The sequence below is a fragment of the Chamaea fasciata genome, unplaced genomic scaffold, assembly GCF_029207755.1.
Source record: "Chamaea fasciata isolate MVZ Bird 193981 ecotype frontalis unplaced genomic scaffold, bChaFas1.0.hap1 SCAF_4, whole genome shotgun sequence".
NCBI classification, from domain to species: domain Eukaryota; kingdom Metazoa; phylum Chordata; class Aves; order Passeriformes; family Sylviidae; genus Chamaea; species Chamaea fasciata.
The window spans coordinates 74,148,224-74,167,029 of record NW_027094089.1 but is presented as its reverse complement, the minus strand read 5'-3'; the positions used below and the strand labels follow the sequence as shown (position 1 = coordinate 74,167,029).

Here is an 18,806-nt window from a genome sequence, read left to right as displayed (position 1 = left end):
TCATTCTGTCATTTTAATTGATTGTGCCACTGCCGAGAAGGCCAGGAACAAACCTGTCATGCTGTGTGGTTACTCCCATTGAAGGGAGCTGTGGAGAGCTCTTGTGGGAGGTATCTTGGCTTTGCTGCTGCCTCCTCTATCACAGCTCTGCCCACACTGGTTTAGCTAAGACCAGAAGGTGCCCTGTGCACCCAGAATGTGATCAGTCACACCCTGACACTAAAGATGCTGGCTGCTCACTCCCACCTACTAGACCGAGGACAGTGTTTTTTATTTAAAAAAAAGTCCAGCATGCTCCATGACAAATCTTCTCTTACATTTCCTTCTGTCAAGGTAGGAAGAAAATAGAAAGGTCTACAGGGACACTTCCCAAGAGCTTGAAGCTTCATGCTAAACAAGTGTTGGCAAAACACTGCAAATGGGGTCTTGTCAAAGGTGTGCCAAGAGCAGGTATTGGCAGACAAAGTCATTAGCAAGGCAAATCAGGAGGCAATCTTCAGAAACATCCCATTTTCAGCATCATTAATGTTACGCATTCAGCAAAACCACAGACTTCGTCCTTCCTACTCACTTCTCCTCAAAATGCCATGTGTACATCTGCATAAGAATCGGTGGATATTTGTCCATTCCCTCACCTCTGAGTGAAAAGGCTCACTCTGCACACTGACATGATGTGTTTCAGTTCAGAGTCTATAATAAAGTCTCTTTCTTGCAAACTGCACAAAACATATTATTTTACCTGAAAGAAAATTTCTCTGGACTGAAAACAAACCATAATTTGGGGTGGGCTTATATAATTTAGGGAAAATAAGTCAACTTTCTCCTAAATCAGCTTTTGAAAAGGGTTATCCTTCTGGTTGGAAGAAAACAAAACATATTTGAGTCTTCACAGCAATGAAAATCCACAAAATATGGATTCAACCACTCAGCATAATCAATAGTAATTAATCAGTAATGATTATTTAGCTTTCCTGAATGACTGTAAGTATTACTGAGTGCAAGTAAGGTCACATGAGCTCAAAAATAATGACCCAGGCTAATAAAAAATAATGTCTTTGAATAGTTGTCCATTACTTGGTGTTATTTAATAGTGCTGTATTTTCTCCTAACAATCTTGCATTATTTAGATTGCATTTTGAACAGCGCTGGAGGCTACTTCTATTTAAAATGCTTCCTGGAAGCACAACCTAAAATGCAGTATGCTTTTCATTAGTTACAATTAGAACTGAGTAGAATTGAGGAAACTAAGTGCCTAGTGAGTACTATCACTTTTGTTCACACTCCATGACCAAGACAATAAATCTATTCAGGCTCATGATGAAGAAAGCCCTCACTAAGCCAAAAGCAATAGACTTGAAAGCTTCATGGATGCTTCTTCACCAGCCACTCACATTACTGCTGCAGCTGGTAATCCAGACAAGGGCAATTTCTGCAGGAATGTCAGTGACTGAAGCAGGAGTCTTCCTTAAATCTAGACAGCTCTGGGAAACAGTGGTATTTCTAGTCACATGCAAAAGAAATCAGTTGTTTAAAAAAATAATCAGCCTTGCTGTTTTTCTCAGTTTTGAAGAAGTCTGGGACCTGAAGTCTGCTGAAGTCGAGAGCCATTCCTTCCTGTGCTGGACAAACTGTTCCCCAAGGCTGGGGAGTTAGATTTCATCTCACAGTTTTCTGAGCAGCTGATGCATCTGTCCTGATTTTTTTCTTGGTGTCTTCCATGCCTGCTGGGTTCTGGAGGTATAAAGAGGCTCTCTAAAGTTGACAGCTTGAGCAAGAACTCAGGTGGGGGAATCACAAAGAGGATTGGTACAACTTTGTTTTTAGCACCTAGGAAACAGACAGGAAGAGGGTAGTCCTGGCCACACAGGGCACTGATGGGAGCTCACCTAAAGAGTTCTCTCAGGAAGCCCATTGAGCTGCTGTGTTGGGAAGGCATCCAGTTCTTTCTTCCCAGTTGTGTTCAGGACCCCTGTGCCCACAACTGCTCTCCTTCATGAGCTGCATTTAACTTGTTTATGCTAAGGCTCTTTTTTTTGTTTGTTTGTTTGGTAGAGGTATATAGGAAAACTAGCGCAAACCCCCATGTTTTCAGTTTTCTTCTTTCAGAAGCTAAACAGATGGCTTATGAATTATTAAAAGGAGGATCCACTTTTGTTTTTCAGTACATGGTCATGGAGCTTGGTGGGGGAGGTCAGTGCTCCCAGAAGTCTCTGGCTGGCAGGAAAGGTTATATGGCCATTTTTAATGAGGAAAGCCAGAGACAAGAAGAACAACAGAGAACAACAGCAAAGCTACAGGTAACCTGAGCTTTGCAGTCACCAACAGAGGCCAAAAGGAATGAAAAGCAAGCAGCTTCCAGGTGGATGAGGAAGATGCTGGAGGGCTTCCAGTGGTGATCTTAGTATTGACAGGCCAGGTAAGAGGAGTTGTATGTAAGTAGAGAATGTTGGAACCCACATAAACCTGTCAGACAATGTTTTCCATATACATATAAAGGAAATAAACCCATGGGTCTGGAAGTGAGTCTTTCAATAATTTGTCTTTTCTGAAATGTTTCCAAAGCATTAATTTTCCACAGGAGTGGAAATGCTCAGAATCTCCCCCAGCCACCCCCATTTATTAATTTTCTCATAAAGAGAAAGGAGGCAGAAATGTGATTGAATATTTTATATCTACTAGACTGAAAAACCCCACCTAATTTTGAATTGCATATTTGCAGAAGATGATTCACACTAGGTTTTTTCCCCTTACAGATTCATTTTTCATTCTACTGGGTTTTTTATTGCATTCTAAGACTTCAGTGGTAGATCCAAAAGCTGAGAAGCGTATTTATCAAAGCAGTGCTCAAGGAACAGCATACCTCAGGCTTAGATCTCTCTCCATGTCTCTGAACATTCTGGCTGTTTTAATGACATTTTTATTGGCTCACTGACTGTGGAACTGGATAGACCAACCTGTACATTCATCTTTGCTCATTTTGAGTTAGAACAACAACAGGAATATCTTGGTTTGAAGGACAGGTGTCTGCCATAGAAGACAAGGAACCTCCCTTGGGATTGAAAACATGACCCCCTTCCCTCCAAATTATTATAACTTTGATTAAGGGGCTTTCAGGCAAAGATATGGGGGAAGGAACAACAATTCTTTACTGGTCTGTACGTGTAAAACCAGGCAAACAAACACCAGCAGCAGCAGTGCCAAGGGACAGAACACAAACCCCGGGACAGCCTCTCTGGGCTGCGGCACGTTCCCCTGCGGTGCAGTTCCGGGCACAGCCAGCAGGGGCGCTGCTGGCTCCGGGCCGGGCACGGCCCTGCTGTGATTCCCCCGCGCCTGCAGGGGGCGCTGTGGCGCGAGCTCGGCCGCGTCTCCCTCAGGCGGTAATGGCGGGCGGGCCGGCGGGAGAGAGTGAAAAGCGGCTTCCTTTGCAAATCCCCAGGGACAGCCGGTGTCAGTGCCCCTCTGGATGGCGAAATGGGCTGCAGCAGGAACCTCGAAGTGGAGCTGGGTCAGCGGAGACGGGCAAATGAAATGTATCAGAAACTCCACAACTGTAGCGGGAGCTGCAGGAGTGTCCCAGCAGGGGCTGTGGGGTTACACTGCAGTGAAAAACCCGGAGCAGCGGCAGAGGAACGGCGGGGCTGGGCAGTGACAGCCCGGCTCCCAAACACGGCCAGGAGAGGCTCCCTCAGAGGGGAAAGGGGCTCAGGATCCCGGGTTTTCCCTAAGGCACCCGAGTAGACGGTGAGGGATCTCACTCAAGTGAGATCGGGTGTGAATAAGGTCCCAGTTCAGTGGCTGCTCTTACGGGCAAAGGCTCACCCACAGCAGGAGAAGCAGTACAAGGCTGGACTCCATGGCGGAAGAGAATTCTCCCCACGGTAGCAGCAACTTGACCATTCCCCTCTGATCTGAGAGGGAGAGAGCGAGAGGAACCAACGCCATCCCCTCACCCCCCAGCCAAAATCTCGCGGTACCTCTGCCCTTCCAAAGAGAAAACCCACAGATAAAAGAGCAACCAGCATCACCCTTCTCCCCACCTTGGCCACTTCTTCTGTCTCTTAAGTACCAGTTGTCATTATCTCTTAGGCAACAAACGGGACAAAATTCCCTCAAAGAAAGAAGAAAAGAAAAAAAAAAAAAAAAAAAAAAAAAGAAGAAGAAAAATCCTAACCTCCAACAAGCAGTAACATTACCACCAACCATCCTAGTCCATCTGAGGCATTAATGCACAACCACATCCACTACTGGCTGCTCTGTAAATGTGGTGTTTTATCAGCTCCTAGACTCTGATTGGATTTAGACATTTGATTGTTTTCCTCTCACTTCATGACAGTTTAATAAATTTATTCCTGTCTAAATTTTACAGTTCACACAATGGTTACCAAGGTCACAGTTTGATGATCTGCTTAAAGAAAAATGAGTTGTTTATCATCCTTGGCTTTTTTCAGATCACACAAATGTAACATCTTAAAAACAGATTATTACTTAGTCTTCCAAGGTTTCACTCAAGTGTTGACTTATTTCTCAGTGACTGCCACTGACTCCTACATATTTGGGGTCATTGCCTGAAAGAGATCAATTTCTTGCCCATGGTGTAAGTGACAGCCAGAGGTTACAAATCACAGACCCTTGAATTTTTTTGAGTTTTAATTCTTATAAATTTGTCAAGTGAGAGGGCAACACCCAAAGAGGAACAGGCTGGCAGTGCTGCAGTTGCTCCCTGAACCAAAGGCCAAGAGATGCCGTGATCCTGTGTGGCACCTAGCCTTGGTACTGCTCCAAACACTCCTGTCCTGTATTTTGCTTTCTTGTTGCTGTTACAAGTGTTTTTCTAATACCAACTCCTATGCCTGAAAAGGAGAAATCCTAACTCCATGTTACCATTCCTTTAGCATCTGATACATTTTCAAGACCCCCAAAATAAAAGAAAATAGCACCATGGAAAGTATGATCTCAGAAATTAAGTGCTAAACTGGCAAAATGTTATAAATCCAGTGCTCTTATATTCTCTCTCCTTCCTCCAACAGAGGAAGAGGTGGTGAATCAGGACAGAGGTACCATTCAAGGCCCCATTCTCTTCAAGCAGAAAAAAGTCTCTGTGTGGAACTGACCCACCACTCACCAAGAATTTATATTCTTTATGCGCTTCTTTTCTCCCGAGATCCAATCTCTACATAAGACTCACTAGAAACAAGACAATCTGACCTTGACTAAAACATACTGGATGTCCCAGAGGGCCTTGTTTTACAGTGAAGAAAGGCTATACCCTCTCTATTTAAAAGAAAAAAACTTCTGAGCAAAGTCACTGAAAGGCAATTTTTAAAGGCTCACATAAATGACAGCTTGAAAAATAGATACCCAGGAATGTCTCCTCAAGTCACCTGTCAACAATCTAGTTCTCACCAGAGGCACTTAAATGCAAGACCTGTACTCCTCACTATGAGTTTAGCCATCTTTAGAGAATTTTTGTACTTCTTGATCCTGGGATGTAGAAGAAAAGATGTTTGGATATGGCAGTTGGGTAGAGCATCTCACAGTTGGGTCTCTCTCACCAAAGCTTATCTCAAAGTTTAAATTTAAATAGGACATCATCTTAAGAGGGAAATTTGACATAAAAATGTCACAATGTGCTTACTACAGTCAGCAATAAAGCCAGTAACAGCAAGGCCACAATCTGAAAATTTGTGGCTATGATTTGAAAATCCATGGGTAATGTCTCGTATTACGTTTCTTAAGTGTGTCTTAAGAAAGAAGTAGTGACAGCCAGCTGATTCATACATGGTCAGGGTCAGGAGGAGCTATTTCTTTTCTGGTTGCCTTCACACACATGCACTGGTCCCGATAACCTCAGCATTGTGACAGATGCAACTGAAAAGCAAATCACCGGTCAGCTGTTCCAACGGGGACTACCCAGAAGTCTTTTTTACACAAAGTCTTCTGTACACAAAATCTCCAACATTTAAGTTGAATCACACAGGCCAACAGTGTTCCTTGGATTTTGGAGTTTTTTAAATTTTTCACTAATGTGAATCATTAAATACTAGGATTGAATATATGACAATACAATACAGAACACAGAAGAAATGCAGAAGCCAAAAGAACACCAAGTTATTGCAGCAAATCCCACCTAAGTTCATGAACTATGTGGTCTCTGTCAGCTTCAGACATCCTGTTCCAGCAAAAGAAATCCTATAAATGGCTGAGTTTTCTCTGAGGGAAAATTCCTTCCTTGTCCTTAAGAATTACAAGGCAGCAAGTTGCTTTAAAGTTTTTTGCTGCAAATGACTATGTCCTTTTCATTTATTTCCTAATACTTTTCTATTAGAACTCGGATATTAATGTTAAATCACATTGTCTTACTGAAAAGTCCTGTTACAAATGACATAAATCTGAGGCACAGGAACAACTGTTCCCAAGACAGTACTAAGAAATCTTGTAATAATTTTGCAATTATGATACCCTATTTCTGAGGGGACTGAACACTTTCTCCTTTATCTCTTCCAGAACATACACTGTGTGGATTGGTGTATCTATTCCTCTATGCTTTTTTTTTTTTTATTAGACACATAGCACATAAAACAAAAGTTGCATTCAAGACACCCATCAGACTTGTCTGCATTGCTAAACCTCAATGATTTTATCGCCTGGGGGAATAAAACCTGTGGAGTGCATCCCTCATTCTGCACATAAGACCTATTTTGCAGATGCAATGTTGAAAGGCAGGTCCTGCTCTGTTTGTACACGGGCAATTGAGCAGGAAAACCAGTGGATCAGTTATTGCTCACAGGGTATACAAGGAATGAAAGAATCATGAAATGAATGTCCTTGCAATGTGAACTGTTTGGGTTCCTGCAGCTGGGTCCTCTTGTCTGTGCCTTCCCTTAAAGTGGTAGCCAGAAAAGAAGAAATTTTCCTCCAGTATTACTTACCAAGTATCGGTTTAACTCCCTACGGTTCCATCATCTTGTACTATGGGTATGACGGATTTCCTCAGGAAACCTTCCATTTGTCTGTCCACTCACAGGACACAGACAGCGTTTCCTACGGACGTGTTGTAGTTACAGCTGGCTTCATGGGGATTCCAACAGGAATGATACCTGGGTGAGCACACTGCCACTGTTATGAGGAGAACAGGAGGGAAATGAAAACTCCCTGACATGTTGGAGTGGAGATGGCTGGGAAGGGCTGAAACATCTCAGCAGCAGCTCTCCTGCAGGCAAACTCTGACTGCATGAGGAAGCAGCCCCTCCACTCTGCATCCTTTCTCTGCTCTAGGCAAGGTTTGAAGCCCACCAGGGAAGGCACTTCAAGAGCAAGCAGTGACAGTGAGCTGAAACATTACTGAGGCACGGCAGCACAGGGAGCTTCTTCTGACAACCTGTAGAGGCTAAAAAGTAAGCTCAGTCGTTTTAAAAGTATCTAAATCTGGGACTTCACTATTAGGAAGACTGAAGGATACACAATACTCTTGTTCTTGTCCATGCCCCTGCAACAGGAAAGCCACTGGATGCCCTCCAACCACAAAGCAATATGGATATTTCTGCTTGAAGCCCTGACTGTTCTTGCAGCTTCTCATCAACAGTAAACATTGTTTTTCAGAGCGGCAGAGGATGAATAATTTCTCTTTTAAAGCTTTAGAGGAGGAGGGTGAGTGAGCAGAAATATACATATCACCAGGGAAGAGAAACAAATCTTTGTTTTTCAGCAAAGAATAGATAGAATGGATTTCTCTCAATAAAGACAATGTCATCAAAATGATTTGCAGGAGCACCATCAGTTTCTACACAATTTTAGATACAAATGTAGAAGCATTCTGATTCCACTTTCCCCTGCATTTTGATAATGCCAAAACATTATATCTCAGTGATAAAACCTCAAAAAATTTTATTTTATCATGAATCATACTGACTTTATAATGTATCTGCTGTAGCACTGAACTCAAGTATTGAATACTATATCTCACAAGGATTTTGTTTATAGAGAATCAGTCAATTTTATTGTGGGAAATGTCACCCACTTTTAATGTGTGGCGTTTAATGTTAGTATCATACAAAGCCTGGAAAGCCTGTTCCATGCTGAATCCTCTTGCTCCAAATGTGAGATGTTGCTGCTTCTACAGGCATGCCTGGGACTGTACAGGAAAGCTTATCATATACCAGTGTGTGCAAGGCTGACAGGTAACTATGCAATATGTAATCCATCAGCTACTTAGATGTGCTCTTCTTGGATATGCAATAATTAATGACACTAGCCCACAAGAAGTATCATGTATAGATTTTTCCAGGGTAACTCTGTGAGGGAATAAAACACTTGCCAGTAACAGATATGGAAGACAATATTCTATGGCTAAACTGGACTTAGAACGCTGCATCCCACAGGGTTTGAGATACAAAATCACCTTTGTCATGAGCAGTTGAATGCTGAGCAAAGTCAAAGCACCTGAAATATTCTGTACTGCCATCAAGAAAATAAGGAACTGCATTAAAACACATATCGTAAGAACCATAAGAGATGGCTGCAGAGAAAGCGACCTTACCCCTACACATGTTCACCTTATGACTTAGTCCAACATTTCTGTTTGGATCTGGAACACCTCTTTTCTTCATGCTGCTCAGAAGCCAGACTTTCAACACTGAGAGAAGGGGTGCAGCTTTTCCTGGGCTAATGGGTGCATTCTCCAGTCCAGGCAGGCACTTGCAACAAGCCCCTAAGCCCTGCCAAACATCCTCTGAAGTGAGAGCACACAGGTTGTGCTGCAGATTTTACTGCCAGCCCCTCCAGGCTGTCTAAATCTGATTTTGATTTGCTGGTCATGCACTTCACAGACATTCAGAAGCCAGAAGGAAAATTACTATTGCTCTATTTTATTACTGCTCAGAAAGTGATATCTCAATAGTTCACCAAAGGCTCAGCAAAGACTCAATTTCTCTGTGCATGTCCATAGCAATGCTACCCTCCATTAAAAACTGTGCACACAAGGATACAGCAAGAGAAAAAGGATACACAGATTTCCTAACTTGATTTGTCAGCAGTTCTCTAGCATCAAATGCTGGTATTAGAGATCTGCAAGCTTATTCCCCCACCAGCATTCAAGGCCCTTAATCTCTTGTTATTCTGCATCCTGTACAAAAATCAAGGCTTAGCTTCATTAGCCAATTTGGTGACTGCAAATTTTCACCTCCTGCTTTCCTGCACCCTCTTGAAGCCTGGATTTTCTGCCCTCCTGATTAATGTTATGGGAATCAAGTTTTTTTATTTCACCAACAGTTAATTAACAGCAAATATGTACTTATGTTTTTACTCTTACTGGTTTTATACTTTAAATGCTGACTACAGTTTGTTTTGGAGCTGAGCCTAGTTAGAAGAAGATTTCCATGAGCAGTCCCTAGATGAGTGCAAATTTGGGCTAAATTTTGCTGAGATTTCTTCCCCAGCTCATCTTTTCTTTCACCAGGTGAAGATGATCTAAGTTGGCCCAGTTCTTGTTCTGTCTTTAAAAAACAAGCTTTTAACACAGAAAAACAGATGTATTTGTTCAGAGAGCAAAAGCAGATCATGATCTGGCAGAAGACTGTCCTACATACTCAGAAATTTATGGCCACCCTATGTATTTAGGTTGAATCTAATTTCCATGTTTGGTTTTGATGCTTCATCATTCTGAAGCTCATCTCTGAATTCTTCAGTGAAGACGCTGCAATCCAGAGTGTTGATGTGAAAATCCCAGGACATCAAACCTCCATAACAGAAATGCCAACAGCTTTATCTGAGAGTAGCATTGCTGGGTGCTGGAAGATTAATGGCATATGCAAGGTATGTACTGGAAGGCGACCTCCAGAACACAGCATTTCCACACTGGGCAGTAAAGCCATGATAACAAATGTCGCAGTCTTTACCTGGGAACTGCAATGAAATGCACAGCTATCCATTACTTGGGACGCCTCTTGGATGTAGCAGCAATATCCCTGATTTGGCATAGAGAAGACATCCAAGAACAAAGAAAATCCATGGAATTTCACATGGCTTAACTAACACAGTTCAACTCTGCACTCTTTTAAAAGTCCTTGCAGAATTTGGACCTTTTCATATGCTTAACACTGGAGAAAAACATCACACTCCAGTTAGCATCTGAGTGTGAGCTCAATGCCCAAATGTATTGTGAGAAGGGAGAAGTAAGTTTTAACACAACAATAATTTCCTCCTATTATACACACACCCACACACCTGTCTGTGGAATAATGTTTAATTGATTAATAAAGGAGAGGCAACATTAAAATTATGATATCAAATCTCTTCAGTCTGGAGGAGCAACCTCATTTATACGGGCTGATCTAATACTTCTTAATTTTATGCAGTATTACAGGTTCTTTTACAAAACAGATACTATGATTATTGAAATGACAATTCTGTATGAGAAAGAATCCACTGACACATTTAATTTTTACCCATCTTCAAATCACTGTCATAGCAGCCTATCCTTCACCAGCTCATACCTACCCTTTTCAAGTGGCTTCTGAAAATTTCCTTCACACTGCTTCACTGATAAGTCATGCCTTGATCCTATGAGCACACGTGAGCAACTATAAAATGCAGCTTCTTGAAAAACAGGTTTGCTCTTTTTTTTTTAATAAGAGTCAAGAAGAAACACTTCAACAAATAAGAAATTCAGTGTAAAGTACACTTCACATTTTCCCCATACAGTTTTCTTACCTGTCATTCTGTGTTGACTGGGAAAAAAGTAACAAATTGGGGGAGAGTAAATCAACAAAGCTCTCATTATTGCCTTCCCAGATCAAGACTGTGTCCTTCCTTTCAACCCATGAACTTCTGGGACCAAGACCACTCATCCCACTTGGCCTTAGCACCACATCTAAGCATCTCACCCCCTTGTAACTTTTTGCAAAGATAAGCACAACTAACAGAACAGTTCCAAGGCAAGAGACTTGAAGTGGTGGAACTGGCCACTGGGACATGCAAATGTGAGATTTCATGCTTTGGACAGCACAGGAAGATGTACCAGACCTTCACACATCCCTGGTGAGCGGCTAGAAAGGCATCAATTTAGAATTGAATTGCTTCTGATTTTCTCCTAATGAACCTGAATGAAAAATTCATTGTTGAGAAAAAGTTTTAAATTTATTTTGAATCAAAAGCATTGTCTCCCAGTGTTGCACACTGATGGAGACAGTCACCTCTCCATTTTCACGGCATCAAGTTCTATCTACCAGTCTCTGTTAATTCAGTCTACAAAAGATGGCATTTGTAACAGAGATTGTTAATGCTTCTAGAAAATAAAATCATATTCTAAAATTACTGTTCTCATTTGTGACCTCTTAATTCTCATAAACCAGGTGATTCTGGTTAATGGCTAAAACACAAACATCTGCTTATCCCACTCAAAAAAAATGGATTAATAAAGCTGAAATTACACAGTTAATGGTGTGGATAGTCTCCCACAGAAGTGTGATCACATTTCAGAACATTACATCTAGCTCAATTTTAATGAAATTAAAATCAATTACTATTGCTACATCCTCTGCTATTTTAAGCTTCTTATGGTTTCATAAACAATAACAGCAAGGATACATTTCCATGCTTTTGGAAGAAAAAAATTAATTCATTAAAGGAAGAAATACAGTCTTTTATCAGTAACCACTACACATATTATTCTTCACTCTGACATAAATCTGAAAAAGGCAAAAATATCTGTAATTATTTAAGAAAGTTCTAGTCAAAGCAAGGAATCTGCATAACTGACAAGTTGCTGTGTAATGCCTTCCAATAAGCATGTCATACAGTTTTTAGCTGAAAATGAGAAGAATCCATGAATTATTCAAGAACTTGCCCATTTGTTACCAAAACTACTTTGTCATGTAAATGAGCAGAGTTTTGAAATTTCCTGGAAAAAAGTACGTCCCAGAATTTGATCCAAGATCAATTCTTTATTTTTTACAAAGGATTTGCATTAAAATGTTTCAGAGTATTAAACTCGTAACTTGATTATCACAACAATGTCTTCTTATGAAAAAAGCATGGCTCCCTTGAAACATATAAATCACCATCTTCCCTTAACATTTTGAAATCAGGGATTTCACACCATGCCCAACCTCTGACAGAACAGCTGATAAAAGAATAACTCCGAAGGCTGAAACACAATTCAACTGCTGACTTTGGCAGACACATCCAGAATTTAAACTGGATCTTGGTGCCCAGTACAAATCACCACAATCCAGGGCACAATCTCTGACTTCGGTAGTACTCCTCAGGATCAAAATGGTCTGAGGCAGCTGAGGCAGCAAGACTCAGCAGAGATGGACAGAGAACAAATTCTGGGTTCTGAACAGTGTTGTTATTTGCTGCAATGTTTTATTTAGTTTACTTATTTATTTTATATTTAATATTTGTTTTATTTAATGTTATTTAATTCATGAAATGGGTCTAATTTCAGTATGGAACAGCAGACAAGGATGAAGTAAATTTACTATCTGAAACTGAATTGTTTAAAACCAAATCATACAAGGTATCTGTAAACTCCTTTTAATTCAAAACTGGATCATTTAAGGAGTATTATTCATTCATTCTTTAAAAGTCCTCTTTTTTATCATCTCATTTTAGGCATAGAGATGACATCAACATCTGCATGATGGAAATCATGAGCTCCAGCATATGTTTAATTTAAGGCCTATCCAACAATTCCAAGATACTTCTGAGAAATGCATTTTGGTGCCTTACCAAACAAGGTCTGCTTAAATTAATGGTAAATAATAATTGTATATTAAAATAAACATTTCTTCAAAACCAGACAGAACTGTAACTCCCCATAGGCTGATCCCGTCAGAATAATTCAAACTGTTACTCTCTAGTAACTCAGACGATTTGAAACAGAACAGTACTTAAACAAAATTCTTCATGATTTAAGAAGTATCAGGTTCTGAAGGTTTACAGCAAATTAAGAATTTGCAAATGCTGTACTTTAAAAAAAAAGAAGTAATTAAGTGAAAGTACATTAATTATAACTACTGGATGAGGTAACTATAATTACTAGGGAAACTAACTTTGAGGCAAAGCATTATGTGACACATAATTATGAGAATAAAAAAATTAATATGTAGTAACTGGATGATTATCTAAATTCTAATAGCTAAAATGATGTTTTTTAAAACCAATATCTAATACTTCATACATTATTAACCAATAATCCCCACATTCTTATTTAGACTTTAACACAATACTCACCTTAGAACACACGTGTAGAAACCACTGTCTTGCAGTTCAACTGAGTGAAACCATATGGAATCTTCATCCTTGCTCATCCTAACTTCGGAAAATATAATGGGTTCTTCTAAATCTCCTTTGTTTTTGTACCACATAAGCCTAAGACCTGTGCTCTGGGCCATGCTATAATTAGTTCTGATATAGCTGTAGAAAAGGGCACATTTCACTCGGACTGGTTCACCTGCCAAAGCCATGTATGTCTTGAGATCCACTGACCAGTCAATGCAACCATCAACTGAAAACAAAACAATAATAAAGAAATATTAGACACAGACACATTTTTCAATATAGTGAAAGGCAGCTTGGGAAATGCAATACAATACATTAAAAGAAATGGCTTTTGGCATGTGCTGAATTGTTTTAAGGTAATATGAAAGACATACAGCAGTTATTGGCAACTAAGGGGTTTCATACACTTTTTTTATTTACATGTAACTGTGAATGTACAGGCAATAAATAGAGCACACTGAGCTTGCTGAATTCCACTTCTTTAGAATTTCATTACTTTCATCCCCAAAACACTAATTCTTTATTAATTAAACCAAATGCTTTGCACCTTAACTACATGCCTGTGTAAACCAGTTTTGGATTCTCCAACTCCTTGCTGGAAGAAAATGTACATTGGCCAATCTTATCCCTTAAAACTTTTCCATCCACCTCTGTTAGTTATGTTATGCAAAAAAATCCCCAAATAACAGATGTGACATTTAGAATTTTCTTTTCAAGGCAGTTCCACATAGTTGGGTTTTTTCCCTACAGCCTACTCAAACTGTAGAGGTCTGTATTATATACAACAGGATACAATTACAGCATGCTGCCTATGCAATCAAACTTAATACAGGGGTCGTACAAATAAAAAAGGACCTCTTCTGATGTTCTGTTCAGCAGAAACTTTTGAAACAGTTTTCTTGATGCTTCACTCTAAAATTAACATACATCAGACAGTTTAATAAAAGATCACTTCTCCCTACAATTTTTTCTCCCATTGCTATTATCTTAGTTACAATACAGTTCTAGCACATGCACACATATCAACATATCACGTATCAGAGACCTTTTAATTCAATGTTTTTCATTCCTGGAAAAATTATAAGCTTGAAGAATCAGCAAAAGAACAAAACCAAAGAAAAAGATTTCAAAGGCAGATCACCAAAAGGCAAACACCATGCCTAATGTTAATTCATTAAATATGTAGTTTTTAGAATTTATTGATCATATTCAGCTACAAGTAAATGCAACACCTTTATCTTAAATGCAGCACCTCAAATTCAACCAGGTAACTCTCAAGTTGCCTCTTCTGCAAGTACAGTATCAATTCTGAAACTAAAAATGTTGCATATCCTCATACACTTTTTATTTCACAGACATTGTCAATTGTATTCTGTCATCAAGTGATTTTTTAATTTACTTCCTAAACAAAGGCAGTGAGCAAAAATTTCTGTACAAGGAATATCATGTCTGATCCTAGTTTTAGTGACTTTTACAGTCTTTCAATTATGTCTACCAAGTTTTCAGGTTTCTCTTTAATCATACAAACGTAACCATGACAAATAGAAGGTTTTAATTTTCCCATCACAGTAGAAAAGCTTTAAGTGTACTGTGATCACATGAGTCAGATATTAAACTTGCTGACACTGACCGCTTCAATACTTTTCTGATATACACACTTCCATGTAACTTGCTGCAAAAGAAACTTGTAAAAAAAAAAGAAATAACGCAAGCTCGGCAGGGAATGGAAGCCCATTACTCAAAACATTACTCATGACAGTTTTGACAGGTGAAGGGAGATCATGAAACACCTTCACCCCCAGGGTGTTTCCTGTTCCTGCCCCCACCCCACAGGCAGGTGCAAAAGCAGCAGCTGTTTATGCCAGCTGACTTCTTTCCTCATCAAGAAAGCCCCCAAACCAAATGCTTCACCTGAACTTACATACACACCATTCCAGTTAACTTCAAGTTTGATTTTCATTCTCATTTTTCTGACAACATCCTACTGATCTAAATTAAAATTCATTGCTTTTAACAGCTGCTGTTAATGACATCAACTGAAAGGCCAGCAGCAATTTACTGACGTTCCTTTTCCTCACTGTTTCTTCTACGTTGTTCCTCTAACACTTAGTGCCACACACAATAGGACAAGTTTGGATAATCCTTATTTAGAAATCCTGTACTGAAGCATTTGTTATCAGTGCATCTCCTCCAGGTTTATAACATCTTTCACCATGACCAAAGCTGCTAACATTGCATTAACCTCTCTCTATTGCTCCTGCACCAACATGAGCAACCCACAGCAGAGCTGGAGAAGGAACCTTGTTCTCCCAGTCCTACAACCCCATCTAATCCACTTTTACATTAAATGCCTGGTTCTGACACCATGAATTATTTTATTTAAGTGAAAGGATTTTTACATTGAGCAGGTATCATTGTCCTCCACACAGAGCTTCTGCAGAAAAGCTCTGTGCTTTTTTTAAGTCCTGCTCTTTAGGCTGGTGTGATTTACAATTTACAATTACAAGAACAGTGTAGAGCTCACAGCTGCCTTCTCTCAGCAAGGGATGTGCAAGGCAATGCTGAGCACTCCAGATGGTTCATCCCTTGTTGTCCAAGCCACATAGGTATTCTCAAAGGTACCCTCTCTCCCATGATTTAGCCAAGTCACAGAAGTCTAAGAAGGGCTGTAAGTTGAAATGGATATGAGAGTCCAGAACTGGAATTTAGATCCAAATTAATTCAGCCAAGCTAATTAATTCAGCCAAGCTAATTAATTATGTCACTCTTCTGTCAATCGAATCCTGTCACATCATCTAATGCTTTCAAACCTGTGCTAGTTCAACAAAGTTAAACCACACCAATGAGATACACATGGAAAGTTTGTAGATCAAGGACAGCAGTGTCTGGTTTTCATTTATTTCACAGAGCAGATTCACAATTAGTAGGAGTTCTGTAGTCAGGAACTGACCCAATATGGAAATCCAAATTTGGAAGCTCAAAATACCCTGCTTCCAATGAAATTTCTCCCATATCCACACCAAACAACTTGTCAAAGCACAGCTCAAATGACCACTAAGGAACCTCAGCATCATTCAATACGCCTTGTCCTCCACTTTCATTTGAAAATTTCTTTTCCCTTCTCATGTGCACTTCTCTACTATTCCAATCTCAGTATTTGAGCTCTTGAAGCACAGGAAGCGCAGTGGAATAGATGAAAGTGATTTGAATGCAAATTTATAACCAGGTCACCAGAGTGGCTAAAACCCCCCTCCAGCTGCCCCCGGAGGTGGGGCCAGTGTTCTGTTGGCCACTGCCAGCACTCCAGTGGAGGCAGCAGACACAGCAACCTGAGCCCAGCAGAGAACCTGCATCCCATGAAGAAAGGAAAGAAAAGGAAATTTACACTGGAGACATTTTTTCCTATTAACTGAATGAAAGAATTTGAGCAGCCCACAGGAGGCTGACCCACACAGGGAGTGGGGTGGAGGCAGAAGGTGAAGGCAGGCTGCTGCCCATGGCTGGCCCTGTCTGCCCCAGCTGCTCCCCTGTGACGGCTCTCCCTGCAGCAGGCCAGGAGGGGGTAATTACAGAGAAGAGCACACAGGGAACAGAGCAACCAGTCATTAGTGTTGATGACATCTGAAGAGGGGAGAAGTCTCAAAGAGCACCTTCGCTAAATCTTAATTATTGAAGAAAGACTAATCAAACAGGAGATGAATTTTTCCCCTTGCACTTTTTTTTCTTGTTAAATACACAGGTAAGAGTGTTTTCTCTTCCGAAGCTGTAGAGGCTAAGATCTAGGTCAGGCTCCCTGCACTCACATGGAAACTCGAATTTTTTCCTCTCGCTGTGCTGTCAGTCACTGGAGCGTGAGCATTGTTATATTCGTTTGGAGTATTCTCCAAGCTGTCATTACAAATGACTGGAGCTGCTTAGGTGGAGTTCAGCACTCCATTATCCAGAACAAAGTTTGCTGTCATTTTTGTTGGGCAGGCTCTCAATATGTAATATAATCAGGTTGGTGAGAAAAATAATAGCATTAGAGAGGCACTTATATAATAAATATATATACACCATTTCTCTGCTAGCCTATAATCACCTGGTAAGTGCCTGACTGAAAGCTCATTGAAATTAAATCCTGTCTATTGTGGATGTACTTTACACACTTCCAAGACAGACTTTTTTTTTTTTTTTTTTTTTTTTTAAATTTGGAATACTAAGAGAATGTGGAAAACACTGTCCCATTTTTATCCCAGGTTCCTAAGGAGAAGTTGTTTGCCCACCTGTCAATCTTGCCCATCCCCTTAGCATAACTTAGCTGACTAAATTCAACCCTATTGCATAGAAGATGAAAGTGCTCTGCCCGTCAGGCTCTCTCCTGCCTGGATGCAGAACAGCATCCCATTGTGTCCCTTGTGAGCTGGAAAACACTACAGCAGTGAAACACAGTGCAACCCAAAGGAGCCCATCCCAGTTACCTAGCCAGGCTACTGCAACCTGAGCAGAAAGTGAATTGAAAATAAAGGCTACAAAACTATTAAGGAAAATATAGATGGAGTTGGCTGACAATAAGTTACTGTACTTTTATGTTAGCAATCATCCAAAGCATGTACTGCATCTTCTTCCTCAACATTTCCTGGCAATTTCCCATTACTCTTATTTTAAATAAATCTAGTTTTCTAGGGAGTCTAGATGCATTTTAACATGAACCATAATAATTTATAAGCAATTATAAAGGAGCACGTACATCGTCTCCAAGTAATTTGTCTTTCTGATTGCTGTCACATGAATAATTTTTTGCATTGCGCATCTGCCTTTTATAATTTTTATAGGGATCTGTCACCTACAGCAATTTATATCATGGCATTGTTAAACATGTTTGCCTACCTTGTTACCTGAAAATCTAATTTTAAATTGACATAATCTACAAATAAATAATTAAAAAAATAATACGCTAGCTAACATATTAAATTTATTGCTCTGCAAAGCAGGCAATGCTTGTGACTATAGGTACATAGTAAGAAATAAAACCAACATTCCTCTAATACAAGAGTTATATTTTTATATATACGTTAGGTGCAGAACAGCAGAGTCCAGGAACTGATATCCATCATGCTTGGGGTTTGCAGACGTAGCAATGATAGATGCACTCCATTAAGAATGCCCAAAGAGAGATGCAAATTTTTTAGAGCCTTAAAGGGGAGAAATCAGTTACAGCCTATGAATTTTTGGCAACTTTGTATTTTCAGATCTTGATCCTGAAAAAAAGGGAACATGCCCTGCATTTGAGCATACCCAGTAAAGCCTTTAGCAGCTTTGGTTGGACGTGATTATCTCAAGGGTCAGGGTGTTGGATCAGCCTTGCCATATGTAATTGGTTTCACATCTCTGGATTTTTGGCTGCACTCTGCTGGTGCTGCTGCATTAGCAGCAGACCTCTGCCAGCTTCTCATCACAGCCTGACACTGCCATGTGAGGCCTGAACATCAGCAGAGCCCAGTGTGTGTCCTCTGTCTCCTCCCAGAGCCCTTCCCAGCTCC

General features: G+C 40.2%; 1 protein-coding gene across 3 annotated transcripts in view; it reads right to left on the bottom strand.

Moving 5' to 3' along the window:
• IL1RAPL2 (interleukin 1 receptor accessory protein like 2) overlaps nt 1-18,806 on the bottom strand; it is a 369,460-nt gene that overhangs the window by 164,424 nt on the left and 186,230 nt on the right. For all 3 annotated transcript variants that reach the window (XM_066182041.1, XM_066182040.1, XM_066182039.1), the window contains one exon: nt 13,237-13,510. In XM_066182041.1, the coding sequence (XP_066038138.1) occupies nt 13,237-13,510 (274 nt within the window). The remainder of the gene's footprint in view (nt 1-13,236; nt 13,511-18,806) is intronic.